This window comes from Oryctolagus cuniculus, chromosome 18 (assembly GCF_051225735.1).
Source record: "Oryctolagus cuniculus isolate XC-2025 breed Fujian yellow rabbit chromosome 18, ASM5122573v1, whole genome shotgun sequence".
In the NCBI taxonomy this organism is placed as follows: Eukaryota; Metazoa; Chordata; class Mammalia; order Lagomorpha; family Leporidae; genus Oryctolagus; species Oryctolagus cuniculus.
The window spans coordinates 67150401-67176935 of record NC_142884.1 but is presented as its reverse complement, the minus strand read 5'-3'; the positions used below and the strand labels follow the sequence as shown (position 1 = coordinate 67176935).

Here is a 26535-nt window from a genome sequence, read left to right as displayed (position 1 = left end):
GAACTCCTTATGGGTCTCCCATGTGGGTAACAGGATCCCAAATACTTGAGGTCATTTTCTGCTTTCCCAGGTCCATTAGCAGGAAACTGGTTGGAAATGGAGCAGCCAGGACTCGAACCAGCATCCAAATAGGATGCCAGTGTCAGTCAGCAGCTTAAACCACCATACTACAATGCCAGCCCCAGTGAAGGATTTTTAATAATTTCATGATATAGGCCGGCGCCGCGGCTCAATAGGCTAATCCTCCGCCTTGCGGCGCCGGCACACCAGGTTCTAGTCCTGGTCGGGGCACCAGATTCTGTCCCGGTTGCCCCTCTTCCAGGCCAGCTCTCTGCTGTGGCCCAGGAAGGCAGTGGAGGATGGCCCAGGTGCTTGGGCCCTGCACCCTCATGGGAGACCAGGAGAAGCACCTGGCTCCTGCCTTCGGATCAGCGCGGTGCGCCAGCCGTAGCGCGCCAGCCGCAGCGGCCATTGGAGGGTGAACCAACGGCAAAAAAAGGAAGACCTTTCTCTCTGTCTCTCTCTTTCACTATCCACTCTGCCTATCAATCAATCAATCAATCAATAAATAATTTCATGATAAATAGGAGTTGATAATTATATCTTGTGCATACGAGTCCTGCTGTTATCAGATGGCTCCTTCCATAGAAGTATTGTTTACCAAATTAAGGCATTTTGAGATACAGTGAAAACTGTATTTTGAAAGTCATGGGGCTGGTGCTGTGTTGTAGTAGGCTAAGCCTCTGTCTGCAGTGCCAGCATCCTATATGGGCACCAGTTGGAGTCCCAGCTGCCCCACTTCCAATCCAGCTCCCTGCTGATGGCCTGGGAAAACAGTGGAAGATGGCCCAAGTGCTTGGGCTCCTGCACTGTGTGGGAGATCTGAACAAGCTCCTGGCTTCTAGCTTCGGATTGGCCCAGCTTCGGCCATTGCAGTCTTTTGGAAGGTGAACCAGCAGATGGAAGACCTTTCTTTCTGTCTCTCCCCGTATCTGTCTATAACTGTTATCTCAAATAAATAAATAAAATCTTAAAAAGTAACAGAAGATGGAATTGATAGTAGAATATAGGATCTGATGAAGAAAATGTTGTGGAATCTACAATCCATTTTAAAGAATGTTCCAGATAATTGCTACTTAACTAATGCAGTTAAGCTAAAATCTGTAAGAATAATCAAAACATTTTTAATTAATTAATTAATTTGAGAGCAGATGGAGAGAACACATATACACACTCCCACCTACTGGTTCACTCCCCAAATGCTGAAGTAGCCAGGGCTGAATGTGCTAGTAAGAAGTCTGATTGAGCCATCACCAGTGCCTTCCAAAGTCTGCACTAGTGTTAAGATAGAATCGGGGTGTCCTGAGTTGTGGCATAGTGGGTAAAGCCACTGCCTGCAGTGCTGGCATCCCATGTGGGATGTTCGAATCCCAGCTGTTCTACTTCCTAATCCAGATCCCCACTGATGCGCCTGGGAAAGCAGCAGAGGATGGCCCAAGTCCCTGTGCCCCTGCATCCATGTGGGAGACCCAGAAGAAACTCCTGGCCGTAGCTTTGGATTGTCCAGCTGCAGCCGTTGTGGCCATTTGGGGGAGTGAAAAAAACAAATGGAACCCCCACCCCATGTGTTTCTCCCTTTCAAATCGATCAATCAATAAATGTTAAAAAAAAAAAAATCAAGAGTCAGAGCTAGGAATTGCATCCATATGGGATATGGGCAGCTTAATTGCTAGACCAAACACCCGACCCATAAATAGTCAGATTTTTTTTTTTTTTTTTTTTTGGACAGGCAGAGTTAGACAGTGAGAAAGAGAGAGAAAGGTATTCCTTCCGTTGGTTCACCCGCCAAATGGCCACTACGGCCAGCGCTGCGCTGATCCGAAGCCTGGAGCCAGGTGCCTCCTCCTGGTCTCCCATGGGGTGCAGGGCCCAAGCACTTGGGCCATCCTCCACTGCACTCCCTGGCCACAGCAGAGAGCTGAACTGGAAGGGGAGCGACCGGGACTAGAACCTGGGGCGCCGGTGCTGCAGGCGGAGGATTAGCCTAGTGAGCCGTGGCGCCGGCCAAATAGTCAGATTTTGAATAAAGAAGTAAAGCAAGATCTGTGACTAAACGATGAACTTAAATACAAGTTAAAATGTTTTCAAAACTGGTGAAGGAAGTCGGAACCAAAGAACAGGTTAAACAGTGGCTTAAGCGAAAGTACCTGCAGATTAATGGAGTTCACATGTTCCAAGTCAGGACATTTGAAGAAAAAGATGCTGACCTGTTCATAGAAGACAGTAAATGTTGGGTGTGCTTTTGATTGCTCAGGAAAATTTTTATATATCCTATTTTCCATATCCCACAAACTAGGTCATAGTAGTGGTATAAAATGACAAACTTCAGACTTCTCTGAATTCAGTAGCAAAGGTAAATGACTAGTAGAAGAAAAACTAGAGTCTTCTAGTTAAAATTCACTTCTTGTTCTAGTTTACCTTCTGTTGTGTGTATATTGCTAATGGTAAGATTTTTAAGAGCCTGTACATTTGGCCAGTGCCGCGGCTCAATAGGCTAATCCTCCGCCTGCAGCGCCGGAGCCAGCACTCCGGGTTCTAGTCCTGGTTGGGGAGCCGGATTCTGTCCCGGTTGCCCCTCTTCCAGGCCAGCTCTCTGCTGTGGCCGCGGCGGCCATTGGAGGGTGAACCAAGGGCAGAGGAAGACCTTTCTCTCTGTCTGTCTCTCACTGTCCACTCTGCCTGTCAAAAAATACAAAATAAAAAAAATAATAAAAAACTGTCTCTCAAGAAGGAATAAAAAGATTTGTAAAACCCAAAAAGCATTTCTCACTTCTTCCTGTCATGGCACTTGATTAATTTGTAGTTTCTAGATACTAATATTCCAGAACAAGACAACAGAATGTTTATGAAAATAAAAGTTCTTAAGTTGCATTTTAAGGGCCCAGCACTGTGGTGTGGTGGGCTAGGCCTCTCCCTGCAGTGCCATTGTCCTATGTGGGCGCCAGTTCTAGTCCCAGCTGTTCTTCTTCCAATCCAGCTCTCTGCTATGGCCTGGGAAAGCAGTGGAAGAAGGCTGAAATCCTTGGATCCCTGCATCTGAGTGGGAGACCCGGAAGAAGCTCCTGGCTCCTTGCTCCTGGCTTTGGATCAGCTCAGTTGCAGCCATTGTGCCTCTCAAATGAATAAATAAAATCTTTTAAATAAATAAATTGCATTTCAGCGATAATCTGCATTTTGGCATACCTAGGCTTTCATACATGAGAAGTCCAGTGCCCCTACCTCAGTGGTTTTTACATGTGAGCATTTGTGAAATCACCTTGTGACCCAGTCTAAGCATGGGTTTCTCAGCCCCATCTCCGGTTTTTGATTCTGTAGGTCTGGGATGAGGATCCAAGAATTTGCATTTTTAACAAGTGATGGTGATTTTGCTGGCATTTCTGACAAGTGGTGTTGATACTTTTGTGTTATATTTTTACATGTTGGAATTGGCCAAAGTGCTCTTTAGTTGGACGTTATTTGTTTACACTTTACCTCTGCTCTAGATATTTTATGTTTATTGTTATGGGAGATATTAGAGAGCAATACCTTTAAAAGTTAGTGCCTTATATAAAGCAGTTTGTGAAACCCATTTTGTCAGCTTAAGGTAAAGGAAAAACTAATTTTTAATAGATTTAATAGAAACATATGTAGTGTTCTTTTAGATTTATTTATTTATTAGAGAGAGAGAGAGAGAGAGAGAGGTCTTCCATCCATTGGTTCACTCCCCAAATGACTGCAATGACCAGAGATCCAGGAGCTTCTTCTGGGTCTCCCATGTGGGTACAGGGGCACAAGGACTTGGGCCATCTTCACTGCTTTCCCAGGCCAAAGCAGAGATCTGGATCGGAAGTGGAACAGCCAGGACTTGAACCAGCGCCCATTATGGATGCCAGCACTGTAGGCTATGGCTTTACCTACTGTGCCCTGGTGCCAGCCCTGCCGAAAAACTATTTTTATTACTTATAATTAACCTAATTCAGGAAAAAGGAGCAGACTTGCCCTTGTTTGGTGTTATCAAAGTGTAATATTCCAAAAGCTGTTCCTTTGGGTTACACCTTTATATTTATACTGTAACCAAAGAGGTTTCTCTTAAACCTTAAAAATATTTTTCTCAGAAAATTGCTGCCATGTTTGTTCTCTGTCTCTTGACTTTTGTTTAATCTCTTATTGCAAAGACTGACAAAGATGTTTTCTAATTGAGCCTTAAGTTATAAAAAAGTTCAGTATTTTTTAAATCTTAAAAATTTTAAAAGTTTCCTTTTAAATCTTAAAGATGCTTACGATCTAATTTTAGAGTTTATCACGTTTCGTGGCCCAAAATAGCACATTAAGTTTTTGGCTTCTTTTGTCCTGTCCATGCCAGTAAAAGCTGCACCATATGGCATGATTGCTGTTACCCTAGGAAACCCACACTGAGGAGACATTGCCTGGTGTGAATCAGAGCCACCGTTCCCCATATGCTTATCTCTTTAAAGCCAATGTATTGACCAGGATATATTAGGAATCCTGTACATTGTGATATCCTGTAGTTGAGCTCTTTCTCCACCCAGTTTTGACATTTGGCCACATTGTGAAATCACAGATTCAAAATTTTGTGAAATCTCTTACCAAGCTCAGGACAGAAGTTTCTGAGTAACTGTTACAGGCAAGGAAAGTATGTATCTTTCAGAATACAATCAAATATTTTAGTACCCTACTACCACTGTGTACTGTATTTTTTTAATAAAGATTTTATTTATTATTTGAAAGATAGAGTTACAGAGAGGGAGATACAGGAAGGTCTTCAATATGCTGGTTAACTCCTCCAAATGGCCACAATAGCCGAAGCTGTGCCGAACTGAAGTCAGGAGCCAGGAGCCTATTTTAGGTCTCCCATGTGGGTGCAGGGGCCCAAGCACTTGGGCCATTTTCCACTGCTTTCCCAGGCCATAGCAGAGAGCTGGATCAGAAGAGGAGCAGCCGGGACTAGAATCGGCGCCCATATGCGATGCTGGCACTGCAGGCAGAGGCTTAGTCATTCTATACCATAGCACCAGCCCCACCACTGTGTACTTTCTTGGTATTGATTGCTTCCTTTCTTTTTCTTTTTCTATTTTCTTTTCTTCTTTCTTTCTTTTCTTCTTTCTTTCTTTTCTTCTTTCTTTCTTTTCTTCTTTCTTCCTTTCTTCCTTTCTTCCTTCCTTCCTTCCTTCCTTCCTTCCTTCCTTTCTTTCTTTCTTTCTTTCTTTCTTCAGGCAGAGTGGATAGTGAGAGAGAGACAAAGGTCTTCCTTTTGCCGTTGGTTCACCCTCCAATGGCTGCCACGGCTCGCGTGCTGCGGCCGGTGCACCGCGCTGATCCGATGGCAGGAGCCAGGTGCTTCTTCTGGTCTCCCATGGGGTGCAGGGCCCAAGCACTTGGGCCATCCTCCACTCACTGCCTTCCCGGGCCACAGCAGAGAGCTGGCCTGGAAGAGGGGCAACCGGGAAAGAATCTGGTGCCCTGACCGGGACTAGAACCCGGTGTGCCGGCGCCACTAGGTGGAGGATTAGCCTATTGAGCTGCAGCGCCGGCCACTTCCTTTCATATTGCCTCCCTAACCCTAACCAGATTTCCAAAGGGAAAAGAAATTACAAATATTGATGGCAGAAGTTGATGTAGGTACGTGGGAAGAGGGGCTGAGATGTATAGTTCTGAATGATGGGAAGCTTTTAAAACATTTAGACAAAATAGGAGGAACTCATTGCTGTTCTACTGCATTTTTTTTTTTTTAAGATTTTATTTATTTATTTTGAGAGGTAGAGCAACAACCAGAGCTGAGCTGATCCGGAGCCAGGAGCCAGAGCTTCTTCTGGGTCTCCCATGCTAGTGCAGGGCCCCAGGGATTTGGGCCACTTCTACTGCTTTCCCAGGCCATAGCAGAGAGCTGGATTGGAAGGGGAGCAGCCGAGACTAGCACTGGTGCCCATATGGAATACTGGTGTTGTAGTCGGAGGATTAACCTACTGTGCCACAGCCCCTGCTCATTTCTGTATCCCTTTAGACCCAAGACCATTCTGTTTTTCAAATGACTGTCCTCTGCCCCTTCTATTGTCCATCTTCTGCTGGAGCAGGTATTTAGTCCATTGTGTCCTTTATCTAAATGTTCCTCACTTTATGAAATTTTTTTTTCAGTGCTTTCCAGTATAAAATTAACAGATTCTCCTGAAAATAAAAAATTACACAAGTAGGTTTTGTTTACCATATACATTGTGTTTCTTGGTTTTCAGTGATTTTATTCAGTTATTCTTGGTACAGTTATTATTAAATATATACTGTATTTAAAAATATAGTTTAAAATATAGAACAGACAAAATTCTACCCTCAGTGAACATGGAGGCAGTGTAATGCTTTACTGGAGAGATACACAGTTTACTGTGCTTGTATCTGGAGGCTGCTCATAAGATTAAACTTTCCAGAGGCTGGCATCGTGGTGTGACGGGTAAGGCTGTGCCCTGCAGTGCCAGCTCCCATGTGGGTGCCAGTTTCTGTTGCAGTTGCTCTTTTCCCGATCCAGCTCCCTGCTGATGGCTTGGGAAAGGCAGTGGAAGTTGGCTTCAAGTGCTTGGGCCCCTGCCACCCACATGGGAGACCTGGAGGAAGCTCCTGGCTCCTGGCTCCTGGCTTTAGCCTGGCCCAGCCCTGGCCATTGTGGCCATCTGGAGAGTGAACCAGCTGATGGAGTGCCTGTTTGTCTGTCTGTCTGTCTCTGTGTAACTGTACATTTTAAAAAAGTAAACAAATCTTTAACAAAAATAAACTAGGGGTCGACATTGTGTCATAGTGGGTAAAGCGGTTGCCTGTGATGCTGGCATCCCATATGAGTACCTGTTCAAGTCTTGACTGCTCCCTTCTATCCAGCTTTCTCCTATGGCCTGGGAAAACAGTAGAAGATGGCCCCAGTGCTTGGGCCCCTGCACCCACATGGGAGACCCAGAAGAATCTCCTGGATCCTGGCTTCAGATTGGCCCAGCTCCAGCTGTTGTGGCCATTTGGGGAGTGAACCAGCAGATGGAAGATCTCACTCTTTGTCTCTGCCTCTCTCTCTCTTTCTGTAACTCTGCTTTTATTTATAAAATAAATATTTAAAATTATTAAAATTTAAAAAATTAAACTTTCCAATGACCCAAAGGAAAATATTAAGATTTTGCTTGTGAACTGCCTGTGTTAGTGCTCAGTCCATGGCTTATATCTCAGAGGGAAATTTAAAAAGTTAGTTCAAGCTAATTGATAAATAACTAAGAAATTAGGTATAAATATTTGGTATTATTTCTGAAATTTATACACCTAATAGTTATGTATAACTTTTTAAAGTTAAAGTTTTGGTAAATTATTTTTATTTGAATATGGTATTTTATATTTTAAAAAAGTCATCTTTATTTTTAATATAGATGCCTTAAAATATTTATATTTTAGAATATAAATCTCCCCTCCAAGTACTAACCTTCCCAAGTACAGGCCTTTCCCTGCTTAGCTTCCGAGATCAGACGAGATCAAGCGCGTTCAGGGTGAAGTGGCAGTAGACTAGAACGAATATCTGTGGGTGACTGTATGTTGCCATTTGGGGTGCTAACAGGAAAGTGTAATTTAAATCAGTGCTTCTTGGCATGCTTTGTCATGGAGGGCTGCTTCCTCACCGTGCAGTGCTGTCCTGTGCAACAAAGGACAGTTGGTACACTCAGTCCATTTTTATGTTTTTTAAATTCATTTAAAACATTTGTATACCTGCTTACAGTTGTTTGACAGGTTTTATTAAATACTCATGGTATATATTCCTAAATTGTAGTTCAGACATTGGCCTATAAATATCAATTTTGTTCCTCAGGTCAATGTGATTATAAATGTCCCTTGACGGGGGGCCAGCGTTGTGGTGTAGCAGGTTAAGCTCTTTTTTTTTTTTTTTTTTTTTTTCCCCTTTTGGACAGGCAGAGTGGACAGTGAGAGAGAGAGACAGAAAGGTCTTCCTTTTTGCCGTTGGTTCACCCTCCAGTGGCCGCCGCGGCTGGCGCGCTACGGCTGGCGCATCGTGCTGATCCAAAGCCAGGAGCCAGGTGCTTCTCCTGGTCTCCCATGCGGGTGCAGGGCCCAAGGACTTGGGCCATCCTCCACTGCCTTCCCGGGCCACAACAGAGAGCTGGCCTGGAAGAGGGGCAACTGGGACAGAATCCGGCGCCCTGACCGGGACTAGAACCTGGTGTGCTGGCGCTGCAAGGCAGAGGATTAGCCTAGTGAGCCGCGGAGCCGGCCTAAGCTCCCTCTTGTGAAGCTGGGATCCCATACGGGCACCCATTCTAATTCCCATCCAGCACGCTGCTGCTGTGCCTGGGAAGGCAGCGGAGGATAGCACAAATGCATGGGTCCCTACCACCCACACGGGAAACCTGGAGGAAGTCCCTGGCTCCTGGCTCTGGCCTGGCCCAGCCATAGTTGTTGCGGTCATTTGGGGAGTGAACCAGCGAGTGAAGCTCGGTCTCTCTCTCCCTCCCTCCCTCCCTCCCTCCCCTCCTCCTCCTCTTCCTCCTCCTCCTCCTCCTCCTCCTCCCCCCCTCCCCTCTTCCTCCTTCCCTCCCTCTTTCTCTGTGACTCTGCCTTTCAAATGAATAAATCTTTTTTTTTTTTTTTGACAGGCAGAGTGGACAGTGAGAGAGAGAGAGAGACAGAGAGAAAGGTCTTCCTTTTCCGTTGGTTCACTCCCAATGGCCGCTGCTGTCCGTGCACTGTGGCTGGCATACCACGCTGATCTGAAGCCAGGAGCCAGGTGCTTCTCCTGGTCTTCCATGGGGTGCAGGGCCCAAGCACTTGGGCCATCCTCCACTGCACTCCCAGGCCACAGCAGAGAGCTGGCCTGGAAGAGGGGCAACCAGGACAGAACCAGGACTAGAACCCGGTGTGCGGGCCTCAAATAAATAAATCTTTAACAACAACAACAACAGAAGTCCTTTCACATTTCCAAGTGAATCTGCTTGGGATTGGCCACCTACTGTTGGACTTTGTTCTCTCTACATAAATACCTTTTTTTCCCTGCTGTGAATTGAGTCCAAGTACTCTAATGTGGGATACTTGCATCTTAACTGCTAAGTCAAAGACCTGCTCCTTGAGAACTGAATTTACTTTTGCTTAAATAAAAGCTTTATTTATTTGTTTGAAAGGGAGAGCATCAGACAGACACAGAGAGGCAGAGAGAGGCATACTGAGATCTTCTAACTACTGGCTAGCTCCCCGAATGGCTGCAACAAGTAGGGCTGGGCCAGGCTGAATCGTGGAACCAGGAACTCCATCCTGGTCTTTCATGTGGTTTGCCACCTTCATCTGCCTTACCTGGCACATTAGCAGGGAACTGAATCAGAAATAGACTAGCTGGGTCTCAAACTAGCACTCAAATGTGAGATGCTGGCATCACAAGCTACAGCTTAACCCCCTGCACCACAGCGCTGACCCCACAAATTTTACTTTAAAAATTAGAAGATGGGGTTGGCATTGTGCTTCAGCGGGTTAAGTCCAGCTTTAATTCATCTCGTAGCTTTGATCTTTGATTTGGAGCTTTGTTAGAGAATTGCAGTTAAAAAAAAAAAAAAAAAAAAACAAAACCTGGAAAGTGGGCCAGAAAGACATTTTTAAGAAGCTGTTTGTCAGTTTGCCCCCAATTAACTGACAGCTTGCTTTTGGAAACCCAGAAGTTAGAATTCATATCAGTAGAAGTGGGCATTTATTCCAGTTGGCATGCCCAGGGGCCGTGTCAGAGTATAAAGGTTTGAGTCTGGGCTCTGCTCCTGATTCCAGCTTCCTGCTAATGTGCGTCCTGGGAGGCAGTGTCAGCCAAATAAGAACACTATGTGGAGTACCCAGTGTGTGCTTACTATTGCAGTCTGCAAGGTATGCTTCATGCCTTTAAGGAACTTTCTTAAATTTAAGTATCTGTGCTGCTACAGAAGAGTTTTTCTTAAGATGAAAAATTCTGCCGGATACTGGAGTAAGAGGAGTCATCAACTAAGAATTCATTAGAATTCTAGCATTTTCAGGAAGAACTTCAAAATCAGTATAACTTTGAGTGAAATTTATACCAAATATGTGTGCCTTGCCTGCTGTGTGACATGGTTGCACCCAGTAGGACCTGGAATACAGGATGGAAATTTTTACTGTTTTGGTGTTCTGTGGCAGGCGTTTTTAGAACAGGAAACAGCTAAATGGCTTACTGTTGAGTCCATTCAGAAACAGGTATTGATTTGGATTTTCCTTCTGAATTAATTATTCTTCTGTTCTGGCAATGTAAGTTTAAGCTCTCATCAGTGAACTAAATGAACACTTGCTATCACAAGATAGATTTTCTTGTCAGACATTGAAATGATCCCTATATGGGCTAACATTGTGGCGTTATGGGTTAAACCACTGCCTGCAATGCCAGCATCCCCTTTCAACACCAGTTCGATACTCAACTGCTCCACTTCCTATGCATCTCCCTGCTAGTGCACCTGGGAAAGCAGTAGAAGATGGCCCAAATACTTGGGCCTCTGCACTCACATGAGAGACCTGGAAGAAGCTCCAGGCTCCTGGCTTTGGCCTGGCCTAGCCCTGGCTGTTGGGCCATTTTGAGGAGTGAACCAGCGGTGGAAGATCTCTCTCTAGCTCTCTGTCTCTTCTCTCTCTGTGTAACTCTGCCTTCCAAATAAATAAAGAACAATTTTTTTAGAAGTTTCTTGTATTTGAAATAGACATTTCTCATAGTTTTAAACTATTTTGAATTGGTAATTATACTATTGAAGTTACCAGAGAGTTTTAGAAAGATAAGTCTCTAATTTTTATGGGAGAAGAGTGTGAAAGATGTTTTTTTCTCTTTTCACCATAGCTCAAATCCAGAGCATTCTCATGATAGAGAATGAGGTTAATGACTTCTCTCAAATCCCAGCACAAGTTAACCAGGAGAACAGCAGTTAACAATTTCATAGTCTTGCTCAGTGAGCAGGTTGCTATCCTCACTATCCATAAAGAAAGCTATTGAAATAGGGAAAACATGTTTGAATTTTATCATAAATGGAAACTGTAGCCTTAAGCCAATACACAGATGCAAGACAATTTTGTTGTGTCTGATCTATCCATTTTTGTGGCAATTACTTATGTAAACTAGATCTGCTTAATCTTAAATCCTAAAGCAAATGAGTTAGTCATCTTTGGGAAAAGGATCTGCTCTTCATTTTTTCCCTTTTTATTTTCTGAATTTTTAAGAGAGAATATAATCTATTAAATAAGCTGTTGGTGAAGCAAGGAAAATATTCAGGAGGTAACTTAACATTTATAAGAATTGTTTTTGATTTTGGTTGAGATACTACTGCATCCCACTTAGAGATCAAAAACAAAATCAGAAACATTTAGGAATTTTTAGCAGCTCCAAAATAAACTAATAAAAGGCTGTTATAGAGGGCCGACATAGTGGGTGAAGCCACCACGTGCAGTGTCGGCATTCCATGTTGGGTACCGATTCGAATCCTGGTTGCTCTTCTTCCGATCCAGCTCTCTGCTATGGACTGGGAAAGCAGTGAAGATGGCCAAAGTCCTTGGGCCCCTGCACCCCTGTGGAGGACCCGGAAGAAGCTCCTGGCTCCTGGCTTCAGATCAGTGCAGCTCTGGCCATTGCGGCCAACTGGGGAGTGAACCAGCAGTTGGAAGACTTCTCTTTCGCTCTGCCTCTCCTCTTTGTATAACTTTCAAGTAAATAAATAAATCTTTAAAAAAAAAAAAGTGTTATAAACCAGCTCTATTCCAGTGCATTGTTTATTTGTTCTGGAAACAGGCACAATTTTATTTTTTATTTTTAAGCATTTATTTATTTATTTGAAAGAGAGAGAAAAATGGACAGAGATCTCCCATGGGTTGTTCATTCCCCAAATGCCCACAACAGCCAAAGCTGGATCAGGCAGAAGGTTTCCCACATGGGTAGCTGGAACCCGTGTATTTGAACCATCATCTGCTGCCTCCCAGGAAGCTAGTTTGGAAGTATGGAATAGACAGGACTTGTTCCAGCACTCTGATATGGGATGTAGGTGTCCCAAGGGCTAGCTTAACCCACTGTGGAATTTGCCTCAGCAGGCACAGTGTTAGTAACCAGTTGAACACATTGTTTTGGTAAGTCATGGGCATTGAGATCATTTGTTCAGTGTTTACTTTTTTGGGAAGGAAGAATTAGTAAATTCACTTCTTTCTTTTCAGACCTCATTAATTTGCTGCTGTGTGAGAATTGTCCCATGTTAAAGCCACCTCTAGTCATGAATCCTTATCTTTTTTTTTTTTTTTTTCATTTCTGGCATAAACCGAAGTTTCAGTGGCCTTAAATCAATGCTTTGTTCTTGTATTTTTAGGTATTAGATTCCCCAGTGCTTTTCTGAAGCAGAATAATTGTGACAATCAAAATTTTAAATATATTATTGTGAGGGCTCGAAGTATTTGAAAGAATTCAGTAGCACAGGCTCTGGATCTCCTTTTGTACAACTTGTTCTTAGGTGACTGGTAATAGAAAGTTACAGCAAATGTGTGACTTTTTTTTCCCCAAAAGATTTATTTATTTGATGGGCAGAGTTATAGAGAGGGAAAGATACAGTGAGAGGTCTTCCAGCTGCTGGCTCACAGCTGGGCCCATCCGAAGCCAAGATGCAGGAGCTTCTTCTGGATCTCCCACGTGGGCACTGGGGTGTAAGCATGTGGGTCATCTTCCACTGCTTTCCCAGGCTATTAGCAGGGAGATACATCGGAAGTAGAGCAGCTGGAACTCAGACTGGTACCCATATGGGATGCCGGTGCTGCATGCGGAGGTTTAACCTACTACACCACAGTACCAGCCCCAACATTTTAAAATTTAAAAGAATTATGTATGTGAAAGGCAAAGAGACCAAGATAGAAAAAGATCACCCATCCACTGGTTCACTCCCTAGTTGCCTGTAATAGCCACAGATGGGCCAAAGCAAAGCCAGAAGCCAGGAATTCAATTTGGGTCTCATGTGTAGGTGTCAGGGACCCAAATACTTGGGCAGTTACTTGTTCCCTCACAAGGTGCGCATTAATGGGAAGCTGAAATGGAGAGTGGAGCTGGGACTATAAGCCAAACACTCAACAGGATTTGGGCCTTCCAAGATGCTACTCGCACACTGTGTCAAACTTCTACCCCAACATTAAAACTGAATGATCAGCGTTATCCATCTTGCTTATTCAAGTTGACCAATTTGTGATGAGAAACATTTGCTTTTACAAAATGAATCAGCTTGAGTTTGATATGATGAGAGAAGTATATTGAGTGGTTGGCATTGTGGCATAGTGGGTTAAGCAGCCTCCTGCAATGCCAGCATCTCATATGGGAGCTGATTTGTGTCCTGGATCCTCCACTTCCAATCCAGCTCCCGCTAATAGCCTGGGAAAGCAACAGAAAATGGCCTAAATCCTTGGGCCTCTGCACCCGCATGGGAGATATTGAAGAAGCTCCTGGCTTTGGCCCAGTTCTTTCCATTGCAGTCCTTTGGAGAGCAAACTAGCGATGAAAGATTTCTCTGTCTCTTCTTTTCTCTTAACTCTGCCTTTTAAATAAATAAATAAATCTTCAAAAAATAAACAGAATAATAAAAAAAATTGAAAGGCAGAGCAACAGAAAGATCGAGTTTCCATCTCCTGGTTCACTCTCCAAATGCCCATAGTATCTCAGGCTGGGCTAATCTAAAGCCAGGAGCCACAGAGTACATCTGGGTCTCCCACATGGGTGGCAGAAACTCAGGTACTTGGGCCATGACCTGTTTTCTTCCCATGTGCATTAGCAGGAAGCTAGATGCTAAGCAAGGAGCTGGGACCCCAGCCAGGCATCTCAGTAAGTGGTGGTTCAACCTGCTCGACCACTATGCCAACCCTCCTTCACTGATTTTAGGGCATAGTTTTTACCAGTTACAACTTAAAAGTTTGGGGGATTTTTACTATTTTATTAGCTTGAAAGTGTAATAAGTGTATAGTAAGTATAATAGCCATTTTTTTCTTCATAAAAAACACTCTTAAAATTCTATGGGTTTATAATGACAAGCACTCAGTTTGTTCACCCATGGTTGTGCCTTTGGGATGGCTTTGTTCCAGAATGCAAATTGAGTTCAGATCTGTCTTTTTTTTTCTACTATCAACCACCTGGGCATGTTTCTCTCATGGGGCGAGGTGGAAGTGTAGGGGTTACAGGCCAAACCACCCAACCACAATTGTGTCTCCTAAAATTGCATTGGTCAAAGCGAGTCAGTGGCCCAGCTCAGCATCAGTGGGAGCAAGGTGTATGTATATTTAGATCACTGCTAGACAAAATACAAATGTAGAAAACATAGGATCTAACTTAAGTCCCATGACAGGAGAGTGATAACTTGGGAAAAAATCCAGTTGACCATTGTAGGAAAGCAAGGCATTAGAACAATCATTAATTTGCTAATGTAGGTCCTGTGGACCATAACTATGACAACATTTTTTTTTCTCTCTATGGGCAACTTACATCTTATTTGACTACATTAGTTTGAAAGTTCTCCAGTGCTCTGAATTTCTTTCAAGAATGTCTCTATAGGGCCGGCGCCGCGGCTCACTAGGCTAATCCTCCGCCTAGCGGCGCCGGCACACCGGGTTCTAGTCCCGGTTGGGGCACTGGATTCTGTCCTGGTTGCCCCTCTTCCAGGCCAGCTCTCTGCTGTGGCCCGGGAGTGCAGTGGAGGATGGCCCAGGTGCTTGGGCCCTGCACCCCATGGGAGACCAGGAGAAGTACCTGGCTCCTGGCTCCTGCCATCGGATCAGCGCGGTGCGCCGGCCGCAGCGTGCCGGCCGCGGCGGCCATTGGAGGGTGAACCAACGGCAAAAGGAAGACCTTTCTCTCTCTCTCTCTCTCTCACTGTCCACTCTGCCTGTTTAAAAAAAAAAAAAAAAAGAGCAAAGAATGTCTCTTTAGAGAAGTTGTTTAATAGAAACGAATACATGTAAAGTAGATTGTGATTTTTTTTAAAGATTTATTTATTTATTTGAAAGAGTTACACAGAGAGAGTAGGAGAGGTAGAGAGAGAGAGAGGTCTTCCATCCCTAATTGGCCCCAACAGCAGGAGCTCCGCTGATCTAGAGCCAGGAGCTTCCTCTGGGCTTCCCAACATGGGTGCAGGGGCCCAAGAACTAGGGCCATCTTCTACTGCTTTCCCAGGCCATAGCAGAGAGCTGGATCAAAAGTGAAGCAGCCGAGACCCGAACCAGCGCCCATATGGGATGCCAGCACTGCAGGCAGCAGCTTTACCCGCTACGCCACAGCGCCAGCCCCGTAGATTGTGATTTTAATTGCCTTTCATGCCTTGTTTGAGAACGACTTAGCAAACTTATTAATTGGAAAATTTTAAGGGATAATTTAAATTGGGATGGGATAGAAAACCACCAAAGTAAATTAGAAGCTTTCTCGTTTAAAAATTGTTCAGAGATTTAAGTTAAGCACTTCAAAGTGGAAGGGTAGAGAGATTAGATTAACTTTGCGTGGAGGCTGAATCTTGAGACTCGGAAAGGCATTAAAGTATCTGTTGTGACTTAAATAGGAAGAAAATTTAAAAGTTTTGGCATAGTGGTAAGAAGCTGCTTGGGACGCCTGCATCCTGTATTAGAGTGCTTGGGTTTGAGGCTCTCCTGGGCTTCCTGATGCTGGGCATCCTGGGAGGCTGCAGGTGATGACCCGTGTGGGAAACCAGATGGAATTCAGGCCTGGCCCAGCTCTGGCCATTGTGGGCATTTGTGTGGTAAACCAACAAATAGAAGGTCTCTCTCTCTGTCTCTCTGTCTCTTTTCCTTTCTTCCTGTTTCTCTCATCACTCTGCCTTTGAAAGGCAGAGTTAGAGAGGGAGAGACACAGAGAGAGATCTTCCACCTGCTGGTTCACTCCCTAAATGGCCACGACAGCCACGGGCTAGGCCAAGCCGAAGCAGGAGCCTGGAATTCTCGCCAGATCTCCCATGTGGGTGGCACCTTTTACAACCTAAATTGGTAAAATTTCAGTTAATTCGCCGGCGCTGCGGCTCACTAGGCTAATCCTCCGCCTAGCGGCGCCGGCACACCGGGTTCTAGTCCCGGTTGGGGCGCCGGATTCTGTCCCGGTTGCCCCTCTTCCAGGCCAGCTCTCTGCTGTGGCCCGGGAGTGCAGTGGAGGATGGCCCAGGTGCTTGGGCCCTGCACCCCATGGGAGACCAGGAGAAGCACCTGGCTCCTGGCTCCTGCCATCGGATCAGCGCGGTGCACCGGCCGCAGCGCGCCGGCCGCGGCGGCCATTGGAGGGTGAACCAACGGCAAAGGAAGACCTTTCTCTCTGTCTCTCTCTCTCTCACTGTCCACTCTGCCTGTGAAAAAAAAATTTTTTTTTCAGTTAATTCATTTTAATAGTTGGATACTTTAGCAATTCAAAAGAAGCAGTGCTTTATTGTGGTGCGTATTACTATAGCTGTATCTCCTTTAAGGGTGTGAATGAGGAAACTAAAGGAGATATGCAGTGCAAAGTGCAATATTAGGTAAAACCTAGTAGGTGTTTTGTTTTCATTCATCATAGAATTGAACGTTCATCTTCTCTTTATGTATCTGCCCTTATGAAGAAAGTGAACTCATGTGAATATGTATAGATCCCAACTTTAAAAGACAACTTTCTAGTTTTAAGTATAAACTTACAAGAAATTCTGAAGTAGTACATAGAGATTTTTTGTGTCGGTCACCTAGCTTCCCCCAGGGGTGACATTAGACTGATTTTCAAATCACTGACAGACCTTATCTGCACTCTTTAATAAGCCTATGATTTAAATATTTTTTTTAAAAGATCTCTTAACTCACTTTAAAGAAAGGACACCTATATTGCACCTGATCCTTTTTAGCTTACAGCATTATGAAGTCTCACGTAATGACCCTAAGTCACCATTTTTTATTGATTTAGTGCATTTTTTTTCCGTCTCCCCCTTTCTACCATGTGTTATTGAAGGAAAGGGTTTATGTCTCTTAGGTACCTTTCTGGTGTAGCTCTCACCAGCAGTCTAAAAGATAGACTCCATTTTCCTCATTATGTTGAAGAAATACTGAATATTCAGATTTCTTGTTTTGAGCTTATTTCAGGGTGTTTGAAAACTTGAGGTTCTTGTTTTTTAACATCATCTCTTTTTTTTTCCTTCTAGCCTGAAAATGAAATTTCTTCAGACTGTAATCATGTAAGTATGGGGTTTCTGTATTTCATATGTGCTTTATATAAAAGTTGATAGATTTGGGGATGCTTTTCCTGTTGTTCTGGGAAACATACTTTCTTTGCTTCTCTTAACCTTAAAAGCATGATCCATTTTGTTTAAGGACCATGGTACACTCGGCGAATACCCCTTTGTTGAAGAAACCAAAGTCTGCCAAATAATATTTATGTACTTAAGCTTAATGTTTTCATCTGTTACAGCTACTAAGTAAAAGTATTCTCTGCTGATCAAGTTAGAGCTACAGAATTCCTTTTTTTATTTTTAAGATTTATTTATTTATTTGAAAGGTAGAGGGAGGGAAGGAGAGAGAGAGAGAGAAAAATCTTCCATTTACTGGTTCGCTCCCCAAATGGCCGCAACAACCAAGGCTAGCCCAAGCCGAAGCTAGGAGCCAGTATCTTTTCCTGGTCTCCGACATTAGTGCAGGGGCCCAAGCACTTGGGCTGTTTTCCACTGCTTCCCCAGGCTCATTAGCAGGAACAGGATCTGAAGTGGAGCAGCTGGTACTCACTTTAGCACCACATGGGGGGCCGGCACCGCGGCTCACCAGGCTAATCCTCCACCTAGTGGCGCTGGCATACCGGGTTCTAGTCCCGGTCGGGGCGCCAGATTCTGTCCTGGTTGCTCCTCTTCCAGGCCAGCTCTCTGCTGTGGCCCGGGAGTGCAGTCTAGGATGGCCCAAGTGCTTGGGCCCTGCACCCCATGGGAGACCAGGAGAAGCACCTGGCTCCTGTCTTCGGATCAGCGCGGTGTGCCGGCTGCAGCGCGGCGGCCATTGGAGGGTGAACCAACGGCAAAAGAAGACCTCTCTCTCTCTCTCACTGTCTACTCTGCCTGTAAAAACAAACAAACAAAACACCACATGGGATGCCAGTGTTGCAGGCGGCAGCTTTATTCGTTATGCAATAGTGCCGGCCCCTAGAATTGCACATTTTAGGCTTCTTTCGTGGTCATCATACAGTCAACTGTGATCCAGATACCATGATAACACATCAAAAGGAGACCATGATGAAATCATGTCTATGCAAAAAGTGTTGTATATTTTGGGGAAAATCTGTGCTTTGCAGTGAAGACAAAAAAGTGACTTGTGTCAGGGTAGGTTGATGTCAGGAAAGGCTTAATAATAGAGAGTTTGTGCTTCAACTAAAAGAGGCATATGAACCACTCTGTCACAGTGTAGTAGGTGGATTAGACAGGGGACCGCCAAAACACAGAGGCAGTTTGGCTGTTTCGGCTAACTATTCATTCTACAGAAAATCTAGATAGGTTAGAGATTTAAAGTATAAAATAAGATCCCCAGAATCCTAGAAGAAAACATGAAGAGAGAGAAGACTTTTACAAACATCACATGACCTCAAGAGATATTTTACATATCTGTTATATATATTACATATATATAAAATTTGATTGCACTAAACATAATCAGCCTTATTTAAAATTATTTGCTGTATGGATTCAAAGGACTATATTCTTTGATGGGAAGTACTGTTAATAAACATAGATGATGGACATGAATATTAGACTATTCACAGGAGAAGAAAAAAATATCTAGTAAACAGCAAAACAGTTGATCCTCCCTTATAATAAGAAACATGAAAATTAAAAGAAAAATGGGTATTCTATTTTGTCTACTTGGTTAGCAAATAAAAAAAGTTTGGTAAGTGTACAGTATTGATAATTTAAACATTCTGTAGCTCTCAGATTAAAAAACTACAACCATGGGCCAAATCCTGTCTACTATCTGTTTTTATGTATAATGTCTTCTTGGAATAGCCACATGAATTTCTATATTTTCTATGGTTGCTTGCCATGCCAAGATAGCAAAGTTGAGTCTTTGGAACAGTGACTGTGGATTTCCTCAAAACTTAAAATGTTTCTAATCCTTTCCGGTTCTTTAGAAGAAGTTTGCTAAACGCTGTTGAAGCCTGTGATTGGGGGAATATAAATAAGAAAAATTTCTTTCTAAAGTAGTCAACTTAAAATGCTTTGGTCCAGCATATATATGATTTTGTCTAACTTTTATTTCTAGAAATTTGTGTATAGTTAAGAGAGTGGATAGTGTTGTGTTTACTAAATGACATTTGTTGTGGCTTTATTATTAAGGCAGAAGATTTGGGGGAACCTCCCAAGTCCATCAGTAGATGGAAACTGAGGAGAAACCCACGTATGTGTGCCTCAAAATCTGGAAAGTGGGAAGGACATGATGTTGAAAAATTGGGAACAAATAGTGCACAGCAGTAGAGAGAGTTGATATAAAATCTGTAGGAAGTAATTGGGAGCAGTTTTGTGGCACAGTGAGTTAAGCCACTGTTTGTAACACTAGCATCTGGTATCAGAGCACCAGTTCAAGTCTTGGCTACTCTGCTTCTGATCCAGCTTCCTGCTGATGTGCCTAGGAGGGCTGCAGAAGATGGCTCAGGTCATTGGGCCCCTGCCACCATGTGGGAGATGGGCATAGAGGTCCTGCTTCCTGGTTTCAGGCTGACCCAGCCCTGTCTGTTGCAGCAGTTTGGGGAATGGGTGGAAGATATTCTCTCCCTCCCTCCCTCCTCTCTCTCTCTCTGTGTTCTGACCTCTTCTGTTAGTTCCTTTTATTTCAAAGCCTACAGGGTATGGTTTCCTCTCTGAGGATTAACAAACCCTCTAACTGGACCAGGCTCATACTAGTTTAGGGGGCCAAAGCTAGTCTAGATTGATGGCTCATTATATGCTCCTTGTAATGTATTAGCATGCTAAATGACGTACCTACCAGCATCCAAGGCAGCAACTAGGTTCTGGGAAGTCTCCACTTACTTCCAAGAAAGCCAGGAATATTCCTCTCCTTTGTTGGAATGTACCTCCTCTTTCATTAAATGACCCATATAAAGTTAAACACAGTTCAGAGGCTGGGCCACTCCCCTCCCAGGGAGCCTACACTCTGTGGAGTATGTAATTTCGCTTTCTCAAGAAAACACTTGCTGCTCGCCATTCACTATCTTCTAATCCTGAATTCTTTCTTGAGGCAGAAGCATGAACATCTGCTATCTGATGCTATCTGCTGTCCATGTAAAATGCACTGAAGCCACAGTAGCCCCCAGCTGATCCGCAAGTAGTGAATGAGAGTGCCTGACGCTTTTGCATGCACTGTTCTTTCTGCCTGGAACATTCACCTTGTGTGAATACTCATTTACTGGGTCCCCCTTCCCTTATGGAAAGTAACACCCCCAGCCCCTACTCTGAGACTTTATCATCTAAGTGTTTGTGTATTATCTTTTTCCCTGTCAAAGAATGTAAACTCTAGCTCCTTGAGTGCAAGAATTTAGCCCTTGGGCCAGCATTGTGGCACAATAGGTTGAGGCTACCTGTGACACCTGCATCCTGTGAGGGGCAGTTTACGTCCAGGCTACTCCACTTCTGATCCAGTTCCCTGCTAATGCACCTGGGAAAGCAGCTGAGGATGGTCCAAGTGCCTGGGCCCCTGCCACCCATGTGAGAGACCCAGATGGCTCCTGGCTTAAGCCTGACCCCTCCCTGGCTGTTGTGGTCATTTGGGGAAGTGAACCAGCAGTTAGAAGATCTCTATTTCTTTCTCTCCCTATCTCACTCTGCCCTTCCAATAAATAAAATCTTAAAAATTTTAAAAAGATAAATATTATTTTGGTACAAAACGATTTTTGAAATCCATGCACAGACAAGTCTTTAAAAGAGTTAGTAGACAATGGTGTTATGAAAAAACTATCTGTGGATTTCAAAGTTGTTTTGCACCAAATAAAACTTACCTTCTAATTTCATCTTTCATAAACTTGTTGAAGTACCCTTGTATAATGAAGGTATTTTGGCAGAATATGCCATTTTTAAAATAGAATCAATAGCGTAAACACTGAAGATCTATCATGATTTTACTATTTTGGAAGGACATAGATCAGTAGGAAGGGTATAAGGCTTCGTTGCTCATCTTCTACATTGTAAGGTAGTATCTAAGGTAAGGTAATATCTAAAACTGACAAGTCAAGAAATAATAGTTTAAGCATATTACTTAAAAATGTGGAGTTGGGCCTGTTGTTGTGGTGTAGTGAGTAAAGCCACCACTTGCAGTGCTGGCATCCCACATGGGAGCTTGTTCAGGTCTTGGCTGATCCAATTCTGATCCAGCTCTCTGCTGATGGTCTGGAAAAGCAGCAGAAGATGGCCCAGGTGCTTTGACCCCTGCACCCATGTGAGGAACCTTGAAGAAGCTCCTGGCTCCTGGCTTTGGTCTGTGGCCATCTGGGAAGTGAACCAATGGATAGAAGATCTGTCTCTCCCTCTCTCTCTGTAACTCTCACTTTCAAATAAATCATTTTTTAAAAAATATGGAGGTAATTACCATAAGAAATAGGAATTTACAGTGTTTACCTCTGGGTAGTATGTAGGACTTTATTATTTAAGTTTTTTAAATAAAATATCACTTGGACCATTTTCCACTGTTTTCCCCAGGCCATTAGCAAGGAGCTGGATCAGAAGTAGAGCAGCCAGGGCATGAACTGGTGTCTGTATGGTATGCTAGCATTGCAAGTGGTGGCTTTACCTGCTACACCACAATGCTGGCCCAGTATGTAGGACTTTAGAAAGGAACTTCGTAGTGACCTGATAGTCTTGTCTTTTGTTGTTTTGTTTTGTTTTGTTTTTTTTTAGTGCTTAGATACTAATTTTTATTTATTTGAATGGCAGAGCAACAGAAAAAGATTTTTCCATCTGCTATTTACTCCCCAAATTCCTGTAATAGCCAGAGCTGGGCTAGGCTGAAGCCAGGAGCCAGGAGCTCAATCCAGATCTCCCTCGTAGGTGGCAGGGACTCAGGTACTTGAGCCATCATGTACTGTCTCCCAGGTGCAGTAGTAAGAAACTGGATCAGAAGTTGAAGCTGGACTCTATTCCAGGCACTCCAATATGGGATAAAGGTGTTCCAAGAAACATTTTAACCTGCTGTACAACGCCTGCTTCCTGTTTTTTTTTGGTTTTTTTTTTTTTTTTTTTAAAGATTTTATTATTTGAGAGATGGAATTATAGAGGGAGGAATGGAAGAAGGGAGAGAGAAAGATCTTCCATCTGCTGATTCACTCCCCAGATGGCCGCAACGGCTGGAGCTGGACTGATCTGAAACCAGGAGCCAGAAGCTTCCTCCAGGTCTCTCACATGAGTTCAGGGGCCCAAGTACTTGGGCCAGCTTCTGCTGCCTTCCTGGGCCTTAAGCAGAGAGCTGGATCAGAAGAGAAGCAGCTGGGACATGAACCAGCTCCCTTGTTTTGGTTTTTAAAGATAGGTTTGATATAAAATTATTAAGGGTGGATGGAAGAGGAAAAAGATAAAACAAACTGTAGGCTATATTTTTAAAGAGCTTGAACATGAAGAGCCACTCCCTTGCCCCACATATCCTAGTCCTGTAATTACTTCATAGTGTGTTTCTCAAATATATACCATGTTCTTCCATCCAAATCAATTCTTGCCTCTTAACTGGTCAGTAATCTCCCTCAGTCTTGTGCTTCTCCCAATTGTAATCAGATCTGTTGCCTTCTGTAGTTAAAATAAACCATTTGCTGACCAGTTCCTTTAATATAAAATTTTTATTTTTTTATTTTTATTTTTTGACAGGCAGAGTGGACAGTGAGAGAGACAAAGGTCTTCCTTTTGCTGTTGGTTCACCCTCCAATGGCCGCCACGGCTGGCACGCTGCAGCCAGCGCATCGCGCTGATCCGAAGCCAGGAGCCAGGTGCTTCTCCTGGTCTCCCATGCAGGTGCAGGGCTCACTGCACTCCCGGGCCATAGCAGAGAGCTGGCCTGGAAGAGGGGCAACCGGGACAGAATCCGGCGTCCCAACTGGGACTAGAACCCGGTGTGTCGGTGCCGCAGGGGGAAGATTAGCCTAGTGAGCTGCGGTGCCAGCCCTTTAATATAAAATTTACAGAGCAAGCATCTAACCTAGTGGGTCAGACCCTGAATCCCATGTTGGAGTACCTGGGTTTAATTCCTAACTCTGGCTCCTGACTCCAGCTTCCTGCAAATGCAGACCCTGAGAGGAAGCAGTAGTGTCTCAAGAAGTCAGGTTTGTGCCACCCAGACTCATCCGGGGAAACCTGGATTGCATTCCTAGCTCCCAACTTCAGTCCCAGCTGTTGTGAGCGTTTGGGGAGTGAATCAGCAAATGAGGGAGCAATGTTACTCTGTCTTCCCCCTGCCCCAGTCTCTTAAGGAAATAAATAAATTTAATAATAAATAAAAGACCAGAAAATAGATTAGGTTGCCAGAGAATAGGGGTGAGAGCATGAAGAATGATAGAATGGGTTTAATGTTTCTGTTGGGTGTGAAGAGAATGTTCTAGAATTAGAAAATGGTGATAGTTGTGCAGCTTTACAAAAAGTAAAAAGTACTGAATTGTGCACTTTAAAAAGTAAATAAATAACAGTGAACATATTTCCCTGAATTCCAGCCTTGTCTTTGAATTGTTGAATTCATCTCAGGAGGCCCAAAATCCTTTCAGTCCCGCTTTTATGCCCATTTTCAGTTTGGCCTAATATGTCCTATTGAAGATAAGAGTTTTTGTTTTTGCAGGGATGAGAAGAAATCCTACTCTTTCTAAGATTTATTCATTTATTTGAAAGGCAGAGTGACAGAGTGATCAAATTGGTCTAATTCCTAAATGGCCTCAACAGCTGAGGCTTGGTCACATAGAAGCCAAGAGCCTGGAACTCCTTCTGGGTATCCCACGTGGTTGTCAGGGGCCCAAGGACTTGGACCATCTTCTGCTACTCTACCAGGTGCATTATTAGGGAGTTGTATCCACAGCGAAACAACCAGGACTCCCAACTGGTGCTCTGATATGGCTTGCTGGTGTCCCTGTGATGGCTTAACCTTGCTACACCACAGCACCAGCCCCGCTGGGTTATTTCTTCACCAACTCCTCGGCACTCACCCAGAATTGGCTGCTCTGTCTGTCATTCCTAATGTTCTTTATTTGGATCCCTTTTCTACTTCTAAAAAGTATGTATGGCCATGTCACCAGCATTGTTTTCCTTTGGCTAACTCCCCATTACTCCAGGGTTAAAGTTAAGACATGGCACACAAGGGCTTTCTGATCTGACTGTGGCTTGCCTGTCCAGAGTTATCCTCTGCTGGTCTTGGGATTCCTCTAACTCACCCTGCTCCCAGGCATGCTGTTTCATTTACTTAAACCAGTCTTCTTCCTGTGCTTCAATCTAACTACTGGTTTCACTTAAATAGCCTTTTCTCTGTTGAGTGCTCCCTAGCCAAACCCCATCCCATCCCAGCCCAGAGCCCTCTTCCCCTGCACTCCTGTCACACCTGGGGATGCCTTCACTACGTCCTACAGCTGATCATAGCCACCCACTGGACAGCCTCTTACTTTCTACTTCTGTTTGTTCTCCTGGTTCCTAACACTGTGCCTAGAACACAGTCAACAAATGCTCACCTTGGTTTTCTCCAGGAGCCTGTGGTGCTCCAGGACATCAGACTGTGTGTGGTGCGTGGTAATGGGTGCTCAGGAGATGCTGACCTTCCATCTTGGAGTATGGCAGTCAGAAAGAAAAGAATGGCCCTTCCAGCAAACATCTATTCATATCCTGCATCATGCCAAGTTTTGCTCTGTCTCTCTATCCGAATAGTTTTAAGGGCTGATTTTTGCTACTTTTCAGAAATCAGACCATTTAATGAAGTTTTTAATTTGAAGCTACAAAGATAAAAATAATATTCAGCCCTCACCTGATCATAATAAGGTTTTAGGCTGCTTCTAGTTTAGCAAATGTTAGAATAGATGTGTAAAATGCAACTTACAGTATTTGTGTCAAGTGTTTTAAAGGAATGAAGATAGATATTGCTGGGAGTTAGACTCCAGGTGACTCACTTTGATAAAAACGATCTGTGAAAGCACTGTCAATTATGAAATCTGAAACTGAACCCAGCAGATCTAAACTCTTGGGTTAGACTTTTTGGTTTAAGCAGAATTTAACTTGGATAACTTATCTATAGTTTTCTTTGAAAGGGCAGGCATTTGGCACAGTAATTAAAATGAGGCTTGGGATACCTGCATCCCATATCATAATGCCTGGGTTCGAGTCCTGGCTCTGCTTGCAGTTCTACCTAATGCTAACCTCTGAGGAAGCAAGTGATGATGGCTCAAGTGCTTGGTTCTCTGCCACCCACAAGGGAGACCCAGGTTCAGTTCCAGGCTCCTGGCTTTGGCCTGGCCCGGCCCTGTCTGTTGCAGGCATTTGAGGAGTAAACTATGCCAACAGGAAGATTTTTCTCCCTCTGTATATATTTTATAAAAATAATATATCATTTTCTTTGAAAACTTGATCAGGGATTTTAATATTTATTTTAAAATAATTTTTAATTCATACCTTAAATTGTCCTTAAAGAGAAATGTATGTCAAAATGCTAATACTTTAATTTTGTCTGCAGTTTTTTCCTTTTTATCTTTGAATGCAATGGTGTTTTATCTTTCTGTTTGTTACCTCACAGGGAATATGTTGTATCTGACTCTCTACAATAGACTTTTGTCATTTATAGTAACTGTTGATAAATTGCATACTACTCTAACGGTATTTTCCCCCTTTTTTCTATTTTTCTCTTGTACCTAGTTATTGTGGAATTACAAGCTGAACCTAACTACAGATCCCAAATTCGAGTCTGTGGCCAGAGAAGTTTGCAAATCTACCATATCAGAGGTAGGCTATTGAAAAGAGTGTGATGGATGTTTAGTAACTGAAGAGAGAATTACATCGTTGAGCAGACCAGTCATTAAGAGAGGAATGACTCAGTTACTTTACTTGTCTGAGGATTCACATCTGTCTTGTTGGAGAGCTAGGAAGCAGGGTGTAATTAGACTTCTTTTTGTTAGCATCCACCTACACTTGGAGGAGGATGCTATTGACTGAAACAGTTGGAGATGAGGTTCTGTTGGTCCCTAGACAGCCAGTGTACTGCTGAGGTCATCAGTGCTGCTCGCACACATCTCACAGTTGCCAGATCTGAGGCACGTGACACTGGTTTCCCTGGGAGGCTTGCAGACACTGCTCAGTGTCCTGGCTGTGCAGCTGGATCCACTGAACCCCAGCAGCATATGCTTCAGATTATAGGAGCTTGTGATGAAAAGGGTAAGGATATGATTATGTATATTGTTATAAATTGATACGGAGGATAAAAACTAAAACAATTAGTGAAAATTTTAGCTCTGCAGAGATGATAATGGGAGAAATTCTGAATTAT

The 26535-nt window shown here is 43.7% G+C and overlaps 1 protein-coding gene across 1 annotated transcript in view; it reads left to right on the top strand.

Moving 5' to 3' along the window:
- GLG1 (golgi glycoprotein 1) overlaps positions 1-26535 on the top strand; it is a 128129-nt gene that overhangs the window by 40580 nt on the left and 61014 nt on the right. The window contains exons 2-3 of the mRNA XM_002711721.6: positions 17226-17258; positions 25908-25994. Of these exons, the coding sequence (XP_002711767.3) occupies positions 17226-17258; positions 25908-25994 (120 nt within the window). The remainder of the gene's footprint in view (positions 1-17225; positions 17259-25907; positions 25995-26535) is intronic.